The following is a 14,747-nucleotide window of genomic DNA, read 5'->3' as shown; positions in this document are numbered from 1 at the left end:
TTATTGATTTTTTACAGAGAGGAAGGAAGAGAGATAGAAAGCTAGAAACATCGATGAGAGAGAGTCATCGACCAGTTACCTCTTGCACTCCCCCTACCGGGGTTGTGCCCACAACCAATGTACATGCCCTTGACCGGAATCGAACCTGGGACCTTTCAGTCCACAGACCGACGCTCTATCCACTGAGCCAAACCGGTTTCAGCTGCTTCAGTATTCTTATCTTAAAATAGGGAAATAGCTATTCATAGTATTGACATGAGGATTAACATAGTTAATATTTATAAAGTAGCTAGCACAGATCCTGGCACATAGTAAGCATATGAAAGTATTCATTAAATAAAGTAAATTTCTGACCAAACACTTTTGGAATACTGTGCCTTAAAAACTCCAATTTTGTTTCGAATGTATATGCCGAGTTCCAAATGCTCACACAAGAAACCCAAAACACATGCAGCTTTTAAGCATTGATTTCATAATTTGGGACTAAAATGTATTCCATCCCTTTCAACACAGTCAGCTATCCATGTCTATATGTTTATAAAATACAGCTATTCAGACAGACTTTATGTTTACAGTGTTTGATGTTTTTTGTTTAAAAGTATCTAAACATTCATCTTTCATCTGACAATCAGAGTAGACTTTAACATTCAAGTTATATTTAAATTCTGTCCTTTGAATTTAAGACCTAAAAAGTAGGGTTGTGGCTGTTAAACTGGTTCTCTCAGCATAACTGTATCGACTAAAAAAAAACTATGTCAGCAAGTGGCAGCTTTAATTACCAGTGTGTTCAGCCACTACCACTTTGCTTGGCAGTTCGACTATTTATAAAAATAAAAGCTTCAGATGTGGTGTGATATAGCTCCCCAGGGCGACAGGAAAGTGCAGGGGGAAGGGCGGGAGGAGCCCACAGGGTCACGCCACAGCTGTCTTCGGTGGGATTGTAAATCAAGACATGATTCACACATGTGAGAATTTCTTATCAGGAAAAGGGCCAAGGCAGCTGGGGGTCGCTGGGATGGATGGAGTAGATGGGGAAGCACCTCTGAGATGGTAGAAAAGAGTATGAATGGAAGCCCTTCTTTGGCCTCTTATTTGTGTATTTCAACCTATAGGGTCAAATGCCCAGACGGCTATAGAAACTCAAAAGCATGACAAAAATGCAATATAAAATCACTACTTAAAACAGTATAAACTGTAGAATTAGTATTTCACCCACTTCCTTTTTAAATTTTTTTATTTCTTTTTATTATTAGCTTGAGGAGATAAAGCCTTCCGCTCTGTGATGGCAAGGACTCAATCTGTGCTAGTCAACCTTGCTAATTGGTGGCTCAATGACCATTGGTTGAATTAATTCACTAATTAAAAAAAAAAAAAAATATATATATATATATATATATATATATATATGATATAATTGATCTTTTACAGAGGGGAAGGGAGAGGGATAGAGAGTTAGAAACATTGATGAAAGAGAAACATAGATCAGCTGCCTCCTACACCCCTTCCACCCCCCAACTGGGGATATGCCCGCAACCAAGGTACATGCCCTTGACTGGAACTGAACCTGGGACCCTTCAGTCTGCAGGCCAACGCTCTATCCACTGAGCCAAACCAGGTAGGGCTTAATTCACTAATTTGATGAATGTCCTAATTATGTTCCCCAAGGAATGACACTGCTGGATTGAACATGGCTCTAAAAGTCAGGACATCATTTGCTAATGGTATTTCAAATTTTTTAAGAGCAAAAATATTTTATTTACTTATTTATCTCTTCCAATTGAATTTATAAGAACTAACAAGCAAAGTAAAAACATACTCTTGCCCTCTTCTACTTTCCCCCACCCACCTTTCCCTCTGGTAATGGTCATACTGTCGTCTGTGTCTATGAGGGTTGTTTTGTTTTGATTTGTTTTTGCTTAATCCCTTCTCCTCTTTCACCTAGCCTCCCAACCCCTCTTCCTTCCGACAGCTGTCAGTCTCTTCTCTATACCTATGGGTCTGTTACCATTTTGTTAGTTTATTTTGATCATTAGATGCCATAACAAGCCCCATATCATTGAGCAAGAGAAAGAATTAAAATGAGACTGATATTCATATTAGGCGTGTCTGTGTTTGATGCAGCAACTTTTTATTTTCTCTCTTTTTATTCTTCCCTCACCACAGCCTACTCCATTCGTCCTTCCCTGCCCTCATGGATCAGACACTCTAGTGGGAAGAGAAAGACAATAAACATGCAGATAATTTGTTGAATAACATGATTTCAATTAGTGATATGGAAAATAAAATGAGCACGAGGATAGAGAGTGACCGAATGGTGAGGGTGGGGATCTGAATAAAGAGAAGAGAGCAGCCATGTAAGAATCTGGTAGATGAAAATTTCAGAGAGTGGAAGCTTATACAGAGAAATTGGTAATTCTCTGCTTCAAATTTTATCTTCCTTCCAGATTAAATTCTTCTTCTCTGCAAACCCAGCCCCAATTTTCTTACAATATAGCATGTAACAGCCTTCCCTCAATCCCAGTGCTTAGCATAGGTCTGGAATAGAGTAGGGGTTTAACAAAAGAGCAATGGCTATGCGTGACCTTTGTCAAGCTGTAAACTGTCAATCACAGCCACCTAGGAGCTGAGATACAAATAGAAGCTTCCAGAAATCACAGAAAAGAGCCAATAGCAACAAAATGGGAGGTTTGTTATTAATGCCACTGAGATAATCTTTCACTTTTCACATAACGTTTGCCTGGCCAACTTGGCAACTTACCATGCCCAGTGTACTCAAAAGAATCAGCTTCGTCAGGGGTGTCGAGTTCATCCACATTGATATCGATTTCATCTGGACTGTCCAGGTTATCATCTGAGAGAACAGACCCTTCACTCTGGTCCAGAGAAAGATTGATATTTGGGGCCGTGAGCTTGATTCTCTGAGGATGAGTGTCATTAAGATCCAATGAATTGGGTGGTTCTAAAGAAGAAACAGAAGAAACACATCAGGTATTAGACCGTATACATGATTGCCAAGAGTGATAGTGGGAACCCATGGAAAAGCACCTTTAAAGCCTTTTTAGGGAAGGTAGACCTGCTAAAAAAATATCCTTCTCTGGGATTTAGAATCCCCTTCTTGACCAGTAGCCTGCATGCTGGCTTGTCTCAGCCCCATCAGCCCTGGCTGTGTAGAAATAGGAAGTGGGAGACATTGCTAAAATGGCAGAAAACTAGTTTTCAGAGCTGCCTTGCTCAGATTTCAGAACTTAAAACTGATATAATATTTTAAAAATATATATATATTTTATTGACTTTTTTACAGAGAGTAAGGGAGAGGGATAGATATTTAAAAACATTGATGAGAGAGAAACATCAACCAGCTGCCTCCTGCACACCCCCTACTGGGGATGTGCCCGCAACCAAGGTACATGCCCTTGATGGGAATCGAACCTGGAACCTTTCAGTCCACAGGCCTACACTCTATCCTCTGAGCCAAACCGGTTTCGGCAAAACTGATATAATATTAAATTTAATTTTATTGTGTGTGTTGTATAAGAAAGACAGTTAAGCTTACATATAACTGATCATGGTTCATGCAGACTAATCCTATGGAATGGAGAGTAAGAACTTTATCTGCTATGTTCACAGATAGCTCCCAAATACTTTTATTCAGCTTCTGATAACTATACAGATGATGTGCAATGATATTTCTTTGGCTGGCATTCTTTCCATCTTTATTTTTTTTTTTAATAAAACTGAGATATCCTCCCAGATTACTTTTTTTTTCTTTTTTTATTGAGCAGTCATTACATTACCTCTTATGCCAATATTGTTTGTCATTGGTTCCCATACCTTAAGGGGATGGTCTTATGTTAAGGCTCCTGGAAGTAGCTGCTACATTTTAATTGTAATACGTATATCTTGCCACTAATGTGTCATTCACTTAACAGAAGAAGAACTAGAGAAGTAATTTTTAATCAAGTTGATCCTAATTAAATATTCCTAAAAATAGAAATTTCAGGACTCTCACAAAATATTTTGAAGGTCATCTGGTATACCTCTCAATTCTGGAATTCAAATCTGGTCTTTTCATAAGGAAGTTAATACCATTTTTTTTTTTTTTTTTTTTTTTTGCCATTAAGATGTTCTGTATAGAACGTCCCCCAAACTATGTTCCATGTAATGTTTTTATTATTTGAAAAAGTTTCCAGTAAGTTTGAAAAACAATGGATTTCTATAATATAGAAATTCTCAGAGCAGTACTATCCAGAAGAAATCTTTGTAATGATAGAAATGTTAAGGTATTGAAATAAACCTAGTGAAACAGAAGAACTGAACTTCTCCAATTTATTTTAACTTGAATTAATTTAAATAGCCATATATGCATAGGCCATGGATGCAGACACTAATGTGGTAAAGGTTTGGGGTGAGGTGTGGGTTGGGTGGAGGGAGCAAAGAGGGGAGGGCGGAACTGGATAATCTATAAAACTGTTAACAGTAAAAAAAAAAAAAAAAAAAAAAAGTCACATGACTAGTATTCTGAAAAATGCACTTAAATGCTTAGATAGACACACAAAAAAATTGACTCCCTTCTTCCTACTCCATTTTAGGTTTGGCTGGTAAGGTCAGGATTCAGGATCTTGGTATGGTCCTGAAGCTGGTACAGTTCAAAGAAGTGAAGAAGTGTCCTTATTACAAAGTGGAAGTCACATAGATTGCAAAATATTAATTTAAAATTCCTTTTTGAACATGCCTTGGGTTGTACACCCTTAGAGTATAGGGTTTCTTTTTCTTTCTTTCTTTTTAATAACCAGGTTACTGAGCCTTCTCAATATCGCATTTCTAATTTTAAACATTCTCACACTTAAGTATACAGTTGGTGAACTTAGATGTTAGTTAGAAATTGCTGTTATGATATACCGTAGCCAGTTATCACAGGAAGTGGAAACATTGCCAGGTGAGGCCATGGCTCAGAATATAAAAGGTGGCCCACAGTAGTGAGCATCAATATTCAAGTCAACCCTGAAATTAACCAAATTGAGCTTAACACCTTCTTCACACATATTTCCCCCCACTTTCTTCACAGGTTGGAGGCATAGGAAGTGTTCTTTCACTGAATAATGAAAATGTTTGAATATAGAATAGTGCTGAAGGAAATAAACAAATGTTCCTCTCACCAGGCCTCATGTCTGCAGCACCAGGACTCAGCATTCCCTGCTCAAAGGGGATGTCCATTCCTACATCCTCTGGCAGTGGTCTGAAAGACAGCAAAGCAAAGAGTGTTCACAGTTGTGTGGGATTTAATTTTCTTTGAAAGGGAAACATTGAGATTCCAGGATAGCACTTTTAATTCATGTGGAATGAATCAAGAACATGTACTGAATCCACTCTAAGTGTCCATAAATTAGAATGAAGACCTTCTCAGTTACTGTGAATGAGAACCATGGACACCAGTGTCACTTGGTGCATGCAGCCTGTCACTCCTACCAGATCACATAAGTAAACACACCCCAAGTAAAAAAAAAACAAAAAACCTCAGAAACAGAAAAAGCAAAGCACTAATAAATATACTTAAGAGGGTATCTAATATATATTTTCCAGTAAGAAAGGAATATATGTGCTTTGGAGTAAAGATAGAACTGATTTTGTATATATCTCTTACTCTGTGTAAATTTGAGCAGATTCCCTCAACAACACGGGCCAAGGAAAGTATACCCTGCTGGTCTCACTTCCTTTATTTGTAAAATTAGAGGCCCTGTGCACAAAATTCATGCACTCGGGGGTGAGAACAGGGATGTGCCTCAGCCCGGCCTGCACCCTCTTGTAGTCCAGGATCCCTCACTTATTGCTCCTTATTACTCAGCTCACTGCTCCTTAGTGCTGCTGGAGGTGGGAGAGGCTCACTTGCCAGCAGTGAGCCCAGCTTCTGGCTGAGTGGCGCTCTCCCTGTGGGAGTGCACTGACCACTAGGGGGCAGCTCCTGCGCTGAGTGTCTACCCCTAGTAGTGAGTGAGCATCATCGCAACCAGTCATTCCATTGTTCAGTTGATTTACATATTAGCCTTTTATTATATAGGATAGGGATACTAGTATACCACCTACCTCATGAGTTGTCTAAAAGATTAAGCAATGAAGTAAAGTACCTAAAATTCCTAAGAAGGTATCAACCAATGTTATTTTCTTTAATTGTTTAAAATTTAAAAATTCATTGTTTATTACATATTGGTGAAGATGGTTCTAGTCATAAGTTATTGTCTCTTCTCTCTAATCAATGCCAAGCCTAGGACCATTTATATTAGCCCACTTGGTAAGACAAGTGTAGGGGAATAGAAAAATACTGAGGAAAACTGTGAAATTTATATGCTCTTATAGGAAACTGGCCACACTGTCCAGTCAATTCCTCTTGACTTATTTTCTTTCTTTCTTTTCTTTTTTTTTAAAAAAAATATATTTTATTGATTTTTAACAGAGAGAAAGGGAGAGTGATAGAGAGCTAGAAATGTCAATGAGAGAGAAACATCGACCAGCTGCCTCTTGTACACCCCCTACCGGGGATGTGCCCGCAACCAAGGTACATGTCCTTGACCAGAATCAAACCTGGGACCTTTCAGTCCACAGACCGACGCTCTACCACTGAGCCAAACCGGCTTCGGCTGTCTCTTGACTTATTTTCATCTCCCATCCCTCATTCAATAAGTCCTCATTTATCATGATAATGGATTTATCTTCTTGGTGGCTTCCATAAAACTTCACCCATCTGGGGTGAATCCTTGTGATATAGACACTAATCCAAATTTAATCATGATAAAACTTATTGTTAAGTTCTAAATTTAGTCCCTCTCATTCTCTCTTATTGAGCCTTCTCTCCACTTAAATCTGGGTCTATCAAACATTTGGAGTTTGCTTATGTAGATGATCAAACTCTCTAAGATCCAAGTTAAAATCCTAATCGTCAATAACCCTTTGATGAAAACAAAACTCTACAGCTCTAGTGATAACTGTATTTCTTCATTTATTCAATGAATAAGTATTGAGTGTCTATTATGTGCTGAGGCAGTGGTCAGCAAACCTCGGCTGGTGAGCCACATGCGGCTCTTTGGCCCCTTGAGTGTGGCTCTTCCACAAAATACCAAGGCCTGGGCAAGTCTATTTTGAAGAAGTGGCGTTTGAAGAAGTTTAAAAGAAATTTGGCTCTCAAAAGAAATTTCAATTGTCACACTGTTGATATTTGGCTCTGTTGACTAACGAGTTTGCCAACCACTGTGCTGAAGATACAGAGGAACTAGAGTCCAGCCTCATTTTTGTGGTGGAGATGGGACAATGGGATTAAAATAATGATGACAATCACTAATAACCTAATGCTGTTCCTCAGAGTGAAGTAAATGCCTGTGTCCTCACCCATCAACCCCACAGACCCCTTCAAAAACACAACCTTGGGGACTTTCTTAGTACGTTTGCTGTGACTTCTACCATGTGTTTTCTCTAAAATGAAGCCTGCATCCTAACAGAAAAACAGAGAGCAAGAGAGTGGTGTGTGAATCAAAGGCAAATGTATTGCCAGGAACAAGATAATCTGTGCCGCATCACACAGGGTAGCAGCAGACCAAACTGTCTGTTGCTAGAGGTGGGAGTGATGAGGAAAAAAAAAAGCTTGCACTAGGCCCCAGTTGGGAAAGTTCTGGGACCCAGAGAGGTGGATGTCTGGGTTTCCCATGCTATTCTTCACAATGATCCTTGTCACCTGAAGTTTTCTGTGTATTCCCCTTGACATTGACCCTGCATTGCAGTACCTATAAAGTGCCAAAAGGCTGCTGTTGAGAGCAGCCCGATTCAAATCTTAGTCTGTCACTTGTCATATGGCAAGTTATTCAGTTTGTTCACCAATAGGAGAAGAAGGATGTGCAATGCTTGAAAACAACACTGAAAAAATAAAAATATTTTCTAATTTGTTGTAATTCTTTGCCATCTATTATAGTTGCCTGCTCCATTAGCCTTGAAACTTCATGAGGACAGAAACTATGTCTGTCTTCTTTACTGTTATTTCTCCAGCACCTGGTAGAAGTAAAACCCTAATAAATACTGAATTACTGAGGTTAAAATACCCAAAATGTACAAATATATTATTTTCTGCCTATGAGTCAACCTAAAAAAAAAGAAAAAGAAAAAAGATAGCATACCACTCACTAATGGCCTGAAAGAGTCCATAAGGGTACTGATCTTAACTGCAAAATAAATAGAAGGGGTTTTTAAATAGGTAGTTCAGTCTTAAATTTTTGTAGGTTTTGTTACTGTTTATAAGTTATGGGCAACATCATGGAATAATTGAAAGAGTCCTAGATATGAGGTTATAGTTCCATTGTTAGTACTGACAAGCTAATCAACTCTGAGGAAGTTAGCTGACCACCTTTGTGATTTTTAAATGGTGATAATAAATACCTAACATCACGATAACTGTGGAGAATATAAAATGTGTGAAAGTATTCTGTAAATTACAAAGCATTGAATAAATTTAAGGTTATTACCTTCCCTCATTTTTAACATAATAGTAGGATCAGCGATTTAACTGAAGTATGGGTCATGGTTTAACATAATTAAAGTTGCTATAATTTCAGTACTAACCCAGGTAAGGGAAAATTTCAGTGCCACAAGCACAGATCCCCGCAGAGCCTGTAAGTGCCACAGAACCTTAGTGAGTGGAGCTCTTGTCTCTCAATATTTCTTTGAAACACAGAGCAGAGACCCTGTCAAGATGGTGCTAGAAAGCCAGATGTGGCCTGTGTGGGGGAAGATAAACACTGAAGGCTGCAATCGTGTGTGTGTGTGTGTGTGTGTGTGTGTGTGTGTGTGTGTGTGTGTGATCAGAGCAGAGGCACTCTCACAAACTTGTGGAGATTGCAGACATTTTAGGAAACCCCAGGGACAGAGAAGGAAAGCTGAACCCAGGTTGCACGGACTGTAAATACTTCAGCCACATTCGCACATCAGGTCCATAAATATTTGTAGAAACGAACTGGTCAAACAGAGTACTTGGGGATTGAACAGAATGGAGCTTTACAATTGGTAATGGAAGCCTCTTGGGATCAGTTAGGTAACAAATCAGTCCAGAGTGAAGGGACGTTCTTCCTTATCAAGCCATAGCAACTACTTAATTTGGGGTTTTCTGTGTACAGACTGGAGCTAGCTACCAAAGCAGCTGAGGAAGTTGTAAACACACTAGTGTAACTCTACTAGGGCTGACCTCCCAAACAGATGCTCAGCTCCAGGTCTCCATCTAGAGGATGGATCCAGAACTGTTGTTCATGGAATGGTTTCTACATCACTAGGAACCAATTCTTTCATCAACTCTTTCTGGTTCTCCGCCTTTGGGTACATGGTAAGACTGAACTTTCCTGCTCTCCTGTGAAATTAGAGCGACCACGTGAGTTGCTTTGACAAATGAAATGAGAATGGGAGTGGCAGGTGTCAATTCTGGTCAGAAAAATTAGGAGCAAGTGCCTTGGTGGCCACAGAGAGGCTCTGGCAGGCTCAGTTACTGTGAGGTGCTGAGGCCCCCTGACTAAAGCTTGCTGGAGATGTGAACAAGAAAGGAATTTTTGTTGTGTTTTTCCCTGAGATGGGTTTCTTTGTTACCACCTCTTAATCTTTACTGCTTGTTGAAGGACATATCTGATTCACACTGCTATCCTAACCTGGATAATCTATTTCCCACATTCTAGGGTCATATGGATGGTACACATCTTCTTGTCTGTATTGCTACAGCATGAAAGAACATTTTTTAAAAAATGGTGACAAAAGTTAGGAAGGGCACCCAATACTCTTTGTTATCTCATAATCATATTAATATATTACCTTTATGGTTTTCTCATAACCATCTAGCACTTACAAATTTAATATTTTTCTTTAAATTGACTTTTAGCTAAATAGATTTATTTCAAAAGGAATGCTTGTATCACTAATATTTATGGAAATTAGAATCACTTGCCTACAAATATGCATATAAATGAAATATAATAAAAGTAAAGCAATGCTATTACATTCTCTTACTCTGACATTTTCTCTCTTTGCTAAAAAGTGTCTGGCTGGGTATAATGCCAGGTAACATCATAAATACAAAAAATGCTGTATAAGAAAGGACACCCAAAGAGTATTTAATACATCTCCAAATTTGAAAACAACAACAAGGGAAATACACAGATGCCAGAAATAAAGAATTATTCTAGAAAGCTAATGAGAAGGTAGCCCATGGGTTTTGGACTGGACATAGGCCGTAGGACAAGTGATCTCCAAGTACTAGATGAAAGGCCTAGGTGTGAACTTTCTAAATAAGGTCCTGAACCTTCAAGAACTGCCTCCTTAATAAAAGAGGATGAGAGCTCTAGCTGGTTGGCTCAGTGGATAGAGTGTCAGCCTGTGGACTGAAGGGTTCCAGGTTCGATTCCGGTCAAGGGCACATGCCAAGATTGTGGGCACAGTCCCCAGTATGGGGCATGCAGGAGGCAGCCAATCAATGATGTTTCTTTCATCATTGATGTTTCTATCTCTCTCTTTCTCCCTCTCCCTTTCTCTGTGAAGTCAATAAAAATTAAAAATGATTTAAAAAAATAAATAAAAATAAAAGGGAATGAGAACAAACTCTACCCCTTGGCCTTGGAAAGCCTAGTCTGCTTGAAATCTTGGGTGGAAAAGAAAACAACCCATGAGAATTGGAGACATTAACCATATGCCAACCATGCCTTAGTTTATATTACCTGAATGATGCAGGAAACCCAAGTCAAGAAATTAAAATGGAAAATCATCTAGGACTACTGAAGACCTAGACCTAGCTTAGGGATCCAGAAGAATCAAATGTGATCACTTGGTAGTGCTACTTTTACAACCCAGGATTCACTGGGAATCTACCTATGGGAAAGAAAAAACTCTCTGAAAGATAAGCTCAATCCAAAATATGCCCCTCCCCCCCCAAAAAAAAGACTGTACGCTACACTAGAAAAGAAACACTATGAGCCGATTGCCAGCAGATATAGTAAACAGAAGTATTAATAATAAAAGTCCTAATAAAAACCAATATGAAAGAGATTGTAATGATTAAAGAATAATTTTTAAATCTTTGTTGTGATAAAGCAGTGAGATTTGGGTTGTTTGTCTAAGCAGGTGGGGTTACCTACCCTGAGTAGCCATGCTGCTTAAAATAGGAACATCTAAAAATAATAATGCAGAAGTGTTGGCAATAAAGTGATATAAAAAGATATGTCAGAAATACTAACCACAGGAAAGGTAGTACCAATAACATTAGTCAAATAAAATAAAATAAAAACTTAGTCAGAAAACCATTTTAATGATAAGTTATTATTTTATGATAAAAAGACTAATTGAGGAGATGCAATAATCCAGAGCCAATATGCTTTTAACAACATAGCCTAAAAATGAAACAAAAACTGGATATAAATTATAAAGAGAAATTAATTCCATCGGAAATAATTTGAATATACTTCTTAAGAATTTATAAATCAACCTGAAAAAATATATAAGACTATAGAAGATCTAAACAATGTAATAATATAACTTGATCTATTGGACAAATTTGCACTCAATAAAAATACACAATTTTTTTTCAGACTCTCAAAAAACACACACAACTAAATAGAATGTCTCATGAAACTCCAAAAGTCAGTATTCTCGGACTTCAGGGCCACATATCTAGAAATCAATCACTAACACACAGCTTGAAAACTGAAAAACACACTTATAAGTAACTGAACAATAAAGTCCTACATATAAAAACTTGTGGAAGCAGCTGGAGAAATTTCTAGCGAAAAATAGCCTTAAATTCAGATATTAGGAAATAATGGACTCAATTGACTAAGGGTTCAACTCGACACAGGTAGCTGGCAAAACCATGCCCTTATGCAAAACAATGTTATTTCATCATGAACACCACCAAGCAGGGGAAAGGTGACGTGACTGGAATTCTCCAATTTGAGAATGGGTCCCACGTGCATGAGTAGAGTTTGTGTTTCTGGTACTTATGCTTCTTAATAAGGAAGACAGCATCCAGTAACACGGCAGTCCTGACACCACAGTCCTGAAGGACCACAAATGCACAACTTTTGGACACAGTTAAATGCACCTTCGTGCCTTTAGTCCAGATATAGAGGTAAGCACATTCCACATTTTACATCCTTCCAGCACTTCTGAATCTGGAGGGATTTAGTTGTTGCTGAAGGATTAGCCTGGCCTGAGCTCAGGTGCTTTTTAATAGGAAACAAGCAGTGAGCCAAGACTTGGCCTTACACACATACACACACAGAGAAAGCATTTCTAGATGGTAATGTTTCCTGACAAGCATGGACCCTGGCAGCTCTCTGGGGCAACAAATCATTCTTACAAGATTGGCAACTAAAAAATACAACTCCATCGAAGTGAGGTAGCAGGTTAAAATGTTAATTGTTCTTTAGAAAAAATACTGCATGGTTATGCTGCTGTATTTTGGGGAAACAATTACATAAAGAGAAAGCACCTTTATGTCAGGGTTCCTAAAATTCCCTTGGCTTCCTTCTAGTCGAGTAAGATATACTGAATTGATAAAGTTACTCTCTCTAGAAATGGAGATAAAGAGAAAACAGAAAAAACAAACTCAACCTTTCAGAAAGTGCGCACCTTCCTTTGTTTAGTACATAAATTAGCCCTGTGAAAGCCCCGTGGTTGGAGGACTGCCACTTCAGGATTCTTGTCTGATAAAGGAGGCTGCACAATCTGGGGCAGGAGTGCATGGCGCTCTGTAAGCCCAACGGCGCTTATCAAGTTACTCAACCAACGAGGAGGCAGGACTGGTTTCACACTCGGCTTCATCAGGCTGATACTCAGGAAAGGATGGGAGCACTTAAGTGCCATAACAAACAGGAAGCTGGATCTGAGCTCATGAAATGAGGTCTTTGGCAACCATCAGCTGCCCAGCTGGGCCTCACGCCCCCTAGAACAGAAGCGCTGTGGCCCCTAGAAGTCAGCAGCTGAGGCAAACGAAGAAGGGGTTGACGGTAAGGAAAGTGGAAGACAGTAGGCAAAAGGAAGATGGGCACTGAGCACTCACTCGCTTATCACATTCTCTGGGGGTTCTGCAAAAACCCACAAACTGTAGCCATCTGTTCTCAGAGGAGAAGGGCACGATGCTGTCTCCTTACCCAGGGCTGGATTCTAAAAATCTGCAGGTAGCAAAAATCACTTGCAGTACACATGACCCTTGGGTAAGTTCTTGCATTGCTGCCTGAATTGTAATATACGCAGTTTTGTGTGTAAAATTCTTTACAGTATATCTTATGAACACTGAAGTTTGAGAAACAGTAAGCAGGAGTAGAAGGAAAGCCTTTAACTACCATTTAAACCATTTGCTTTTTAGACAATAATTAAATCCTTGGTTGTAAATGGGGGGTGCATGAAGGGCAGGCACTCCCAGTGCTGAGGGCCTAACGTGGTGGAAATGACTCAACAAATACTTTTTAAACAAACTGCCTTATTTAGATTCGTAAAGGTGCTCTGCTCTTCAGTAAATGCTCCTCATGATTTTTAAAAAATACATTTTATTGATTTTTTTACAGAGAAGGAAGAGGAAGAGGAATAGAGAGTTAGAAATATCGATGAGAGAGAAACACCAAACAGTTGCCTCCTGCACACTTCCTTTTGGGGATGTGCCCACAACCGAGGTGCATGCCCCTTGACCGGAATCAAACCTGGCACCCTTCAGTCTGCAGGCCAATGTTCCATCCACTGAGCCAAACAGCTCAGGACAATGTTCCTCATTCTTGCTACATATTAGAACTTGACTACCAAAATTCCCTACCAACAAATTATTATAATTAAGTTTTTGTGAAAAAATAATTTAGAAAAGTTAGGTGACTTTTACAGATGTGAATTACAAAGAAGTAACTGCTACAAACTTAATAAGTAAAATTCACCCCATGTAGATTTCACTGTGCCCTCTCCCTTAGATACAAGCTCCTCTTGGACAACATTGTGAACCTGTTGGGGCAGGTGAAGCTAAGCAAGGATGAGGTTCTCAGGAAGGCAGGGGGGAGAGAAGTGCACCATTGTTTGTCTTCAAGGTTAAAGATGAATCTGCAGTGCCAAGTGGAAGTCTCAGCACAGACTCCTGCAACCCCGCCCACCTCCCACGTCAGCAGCTCAGCACCACCGGGGACTTCTCCGTGGTGCAGACCTGTCTGTAAATGCCTCCATGTCCTAAGCTCCTGCCCAAAGAAATATACTCACAAGGATTTCTCTCTCCTCACAGGGCAATGCAAATCTGCACTGTCTGAGATTGATTTTCTTCCCCTAAGTCACTAAAGAGCATGGACAAGCTGGCACCAGCACCAGAAATGTGAACAACAGGCGCCTCCATGGATACTCTGCAACTGCTGCTCAAGCAGTTATATCTGCTGATCCACAGGGCGTGGTAAAGGACTTTAGTCTTTAACTTCTCTACAGCTGGGTCAGCAAAGTTTTTCTGTAAAGGGCCAGATACTAAATATGTTAGGCTTTGCAGTCTCTGTCACAACAACTCAACGATTGTCACACAAAAGTAGCCATAAACAATGTGTGAATGAAAAAGTGTGGTTGTGTTGTGGTTGTGTCCCAGTAGAACTTTAGGTACAAAAACAGGCAGTGGACTTGATTTGACCTTTGGCCCTAGTTTGCTGAGCCCTGCTCTAGATGAAAACAACTTGAATAAAATTTCATTTCTCAAAGATGGATGTGTTTTGAAAATTGTGAGGCTT

At 39.3% G+C, this 14,747-nt stretch overlaps 1 protein-coding gene across 11 annotated transcripts in view; it reads right to left on the bottom strand.

Moving 5' to 3' along the window:
• The window catches only part of PRUNE2 (prune homolog 2 with BCH domain), a 195,738-nt gene that overhangs the window by 33,807 nt on the left and 147,184 nt on the right, over window positions 1-14,747 (bottom strand). For all 11 annotated transcript variants that reach the window (XM_084899413.1, XM_084899415.1, XM_084899412.1 and 8 more), the window contains exons 10-11: window positions 5,157-5,236; window positions 2,759-2,959 (exon numbers count right to left, since the gene is read on the bottom strand). In XM_084899413.1, coding sequence (XP_084755539.1) covers window positions 2,759-2,959; window positions 5,157-5,236 — 281 coding nt within the window. The remainder of the gene's footprint in view (window positions 1-2,758; window positions 2,960-5,156; window positions 5,237-14,747) is intronic.

This window comes from Pipistrellus hanaki, assembly GCF_964339955.1.
Source record: "Pipistrellus hanaki genome assembly, chromosome: 11".
Classification (NCBI taxonomy): Eukaryota; Metazoa; Chordata; class Mammalia; order Chiroptera; family Vespertilionidae; genus Pipistrellus; species Pipistrellus hanaki.
Note: the sequence above shows the minus strand (reverse complement) of the source record. Positions and strands in the feature narration are given on the sequence as shown.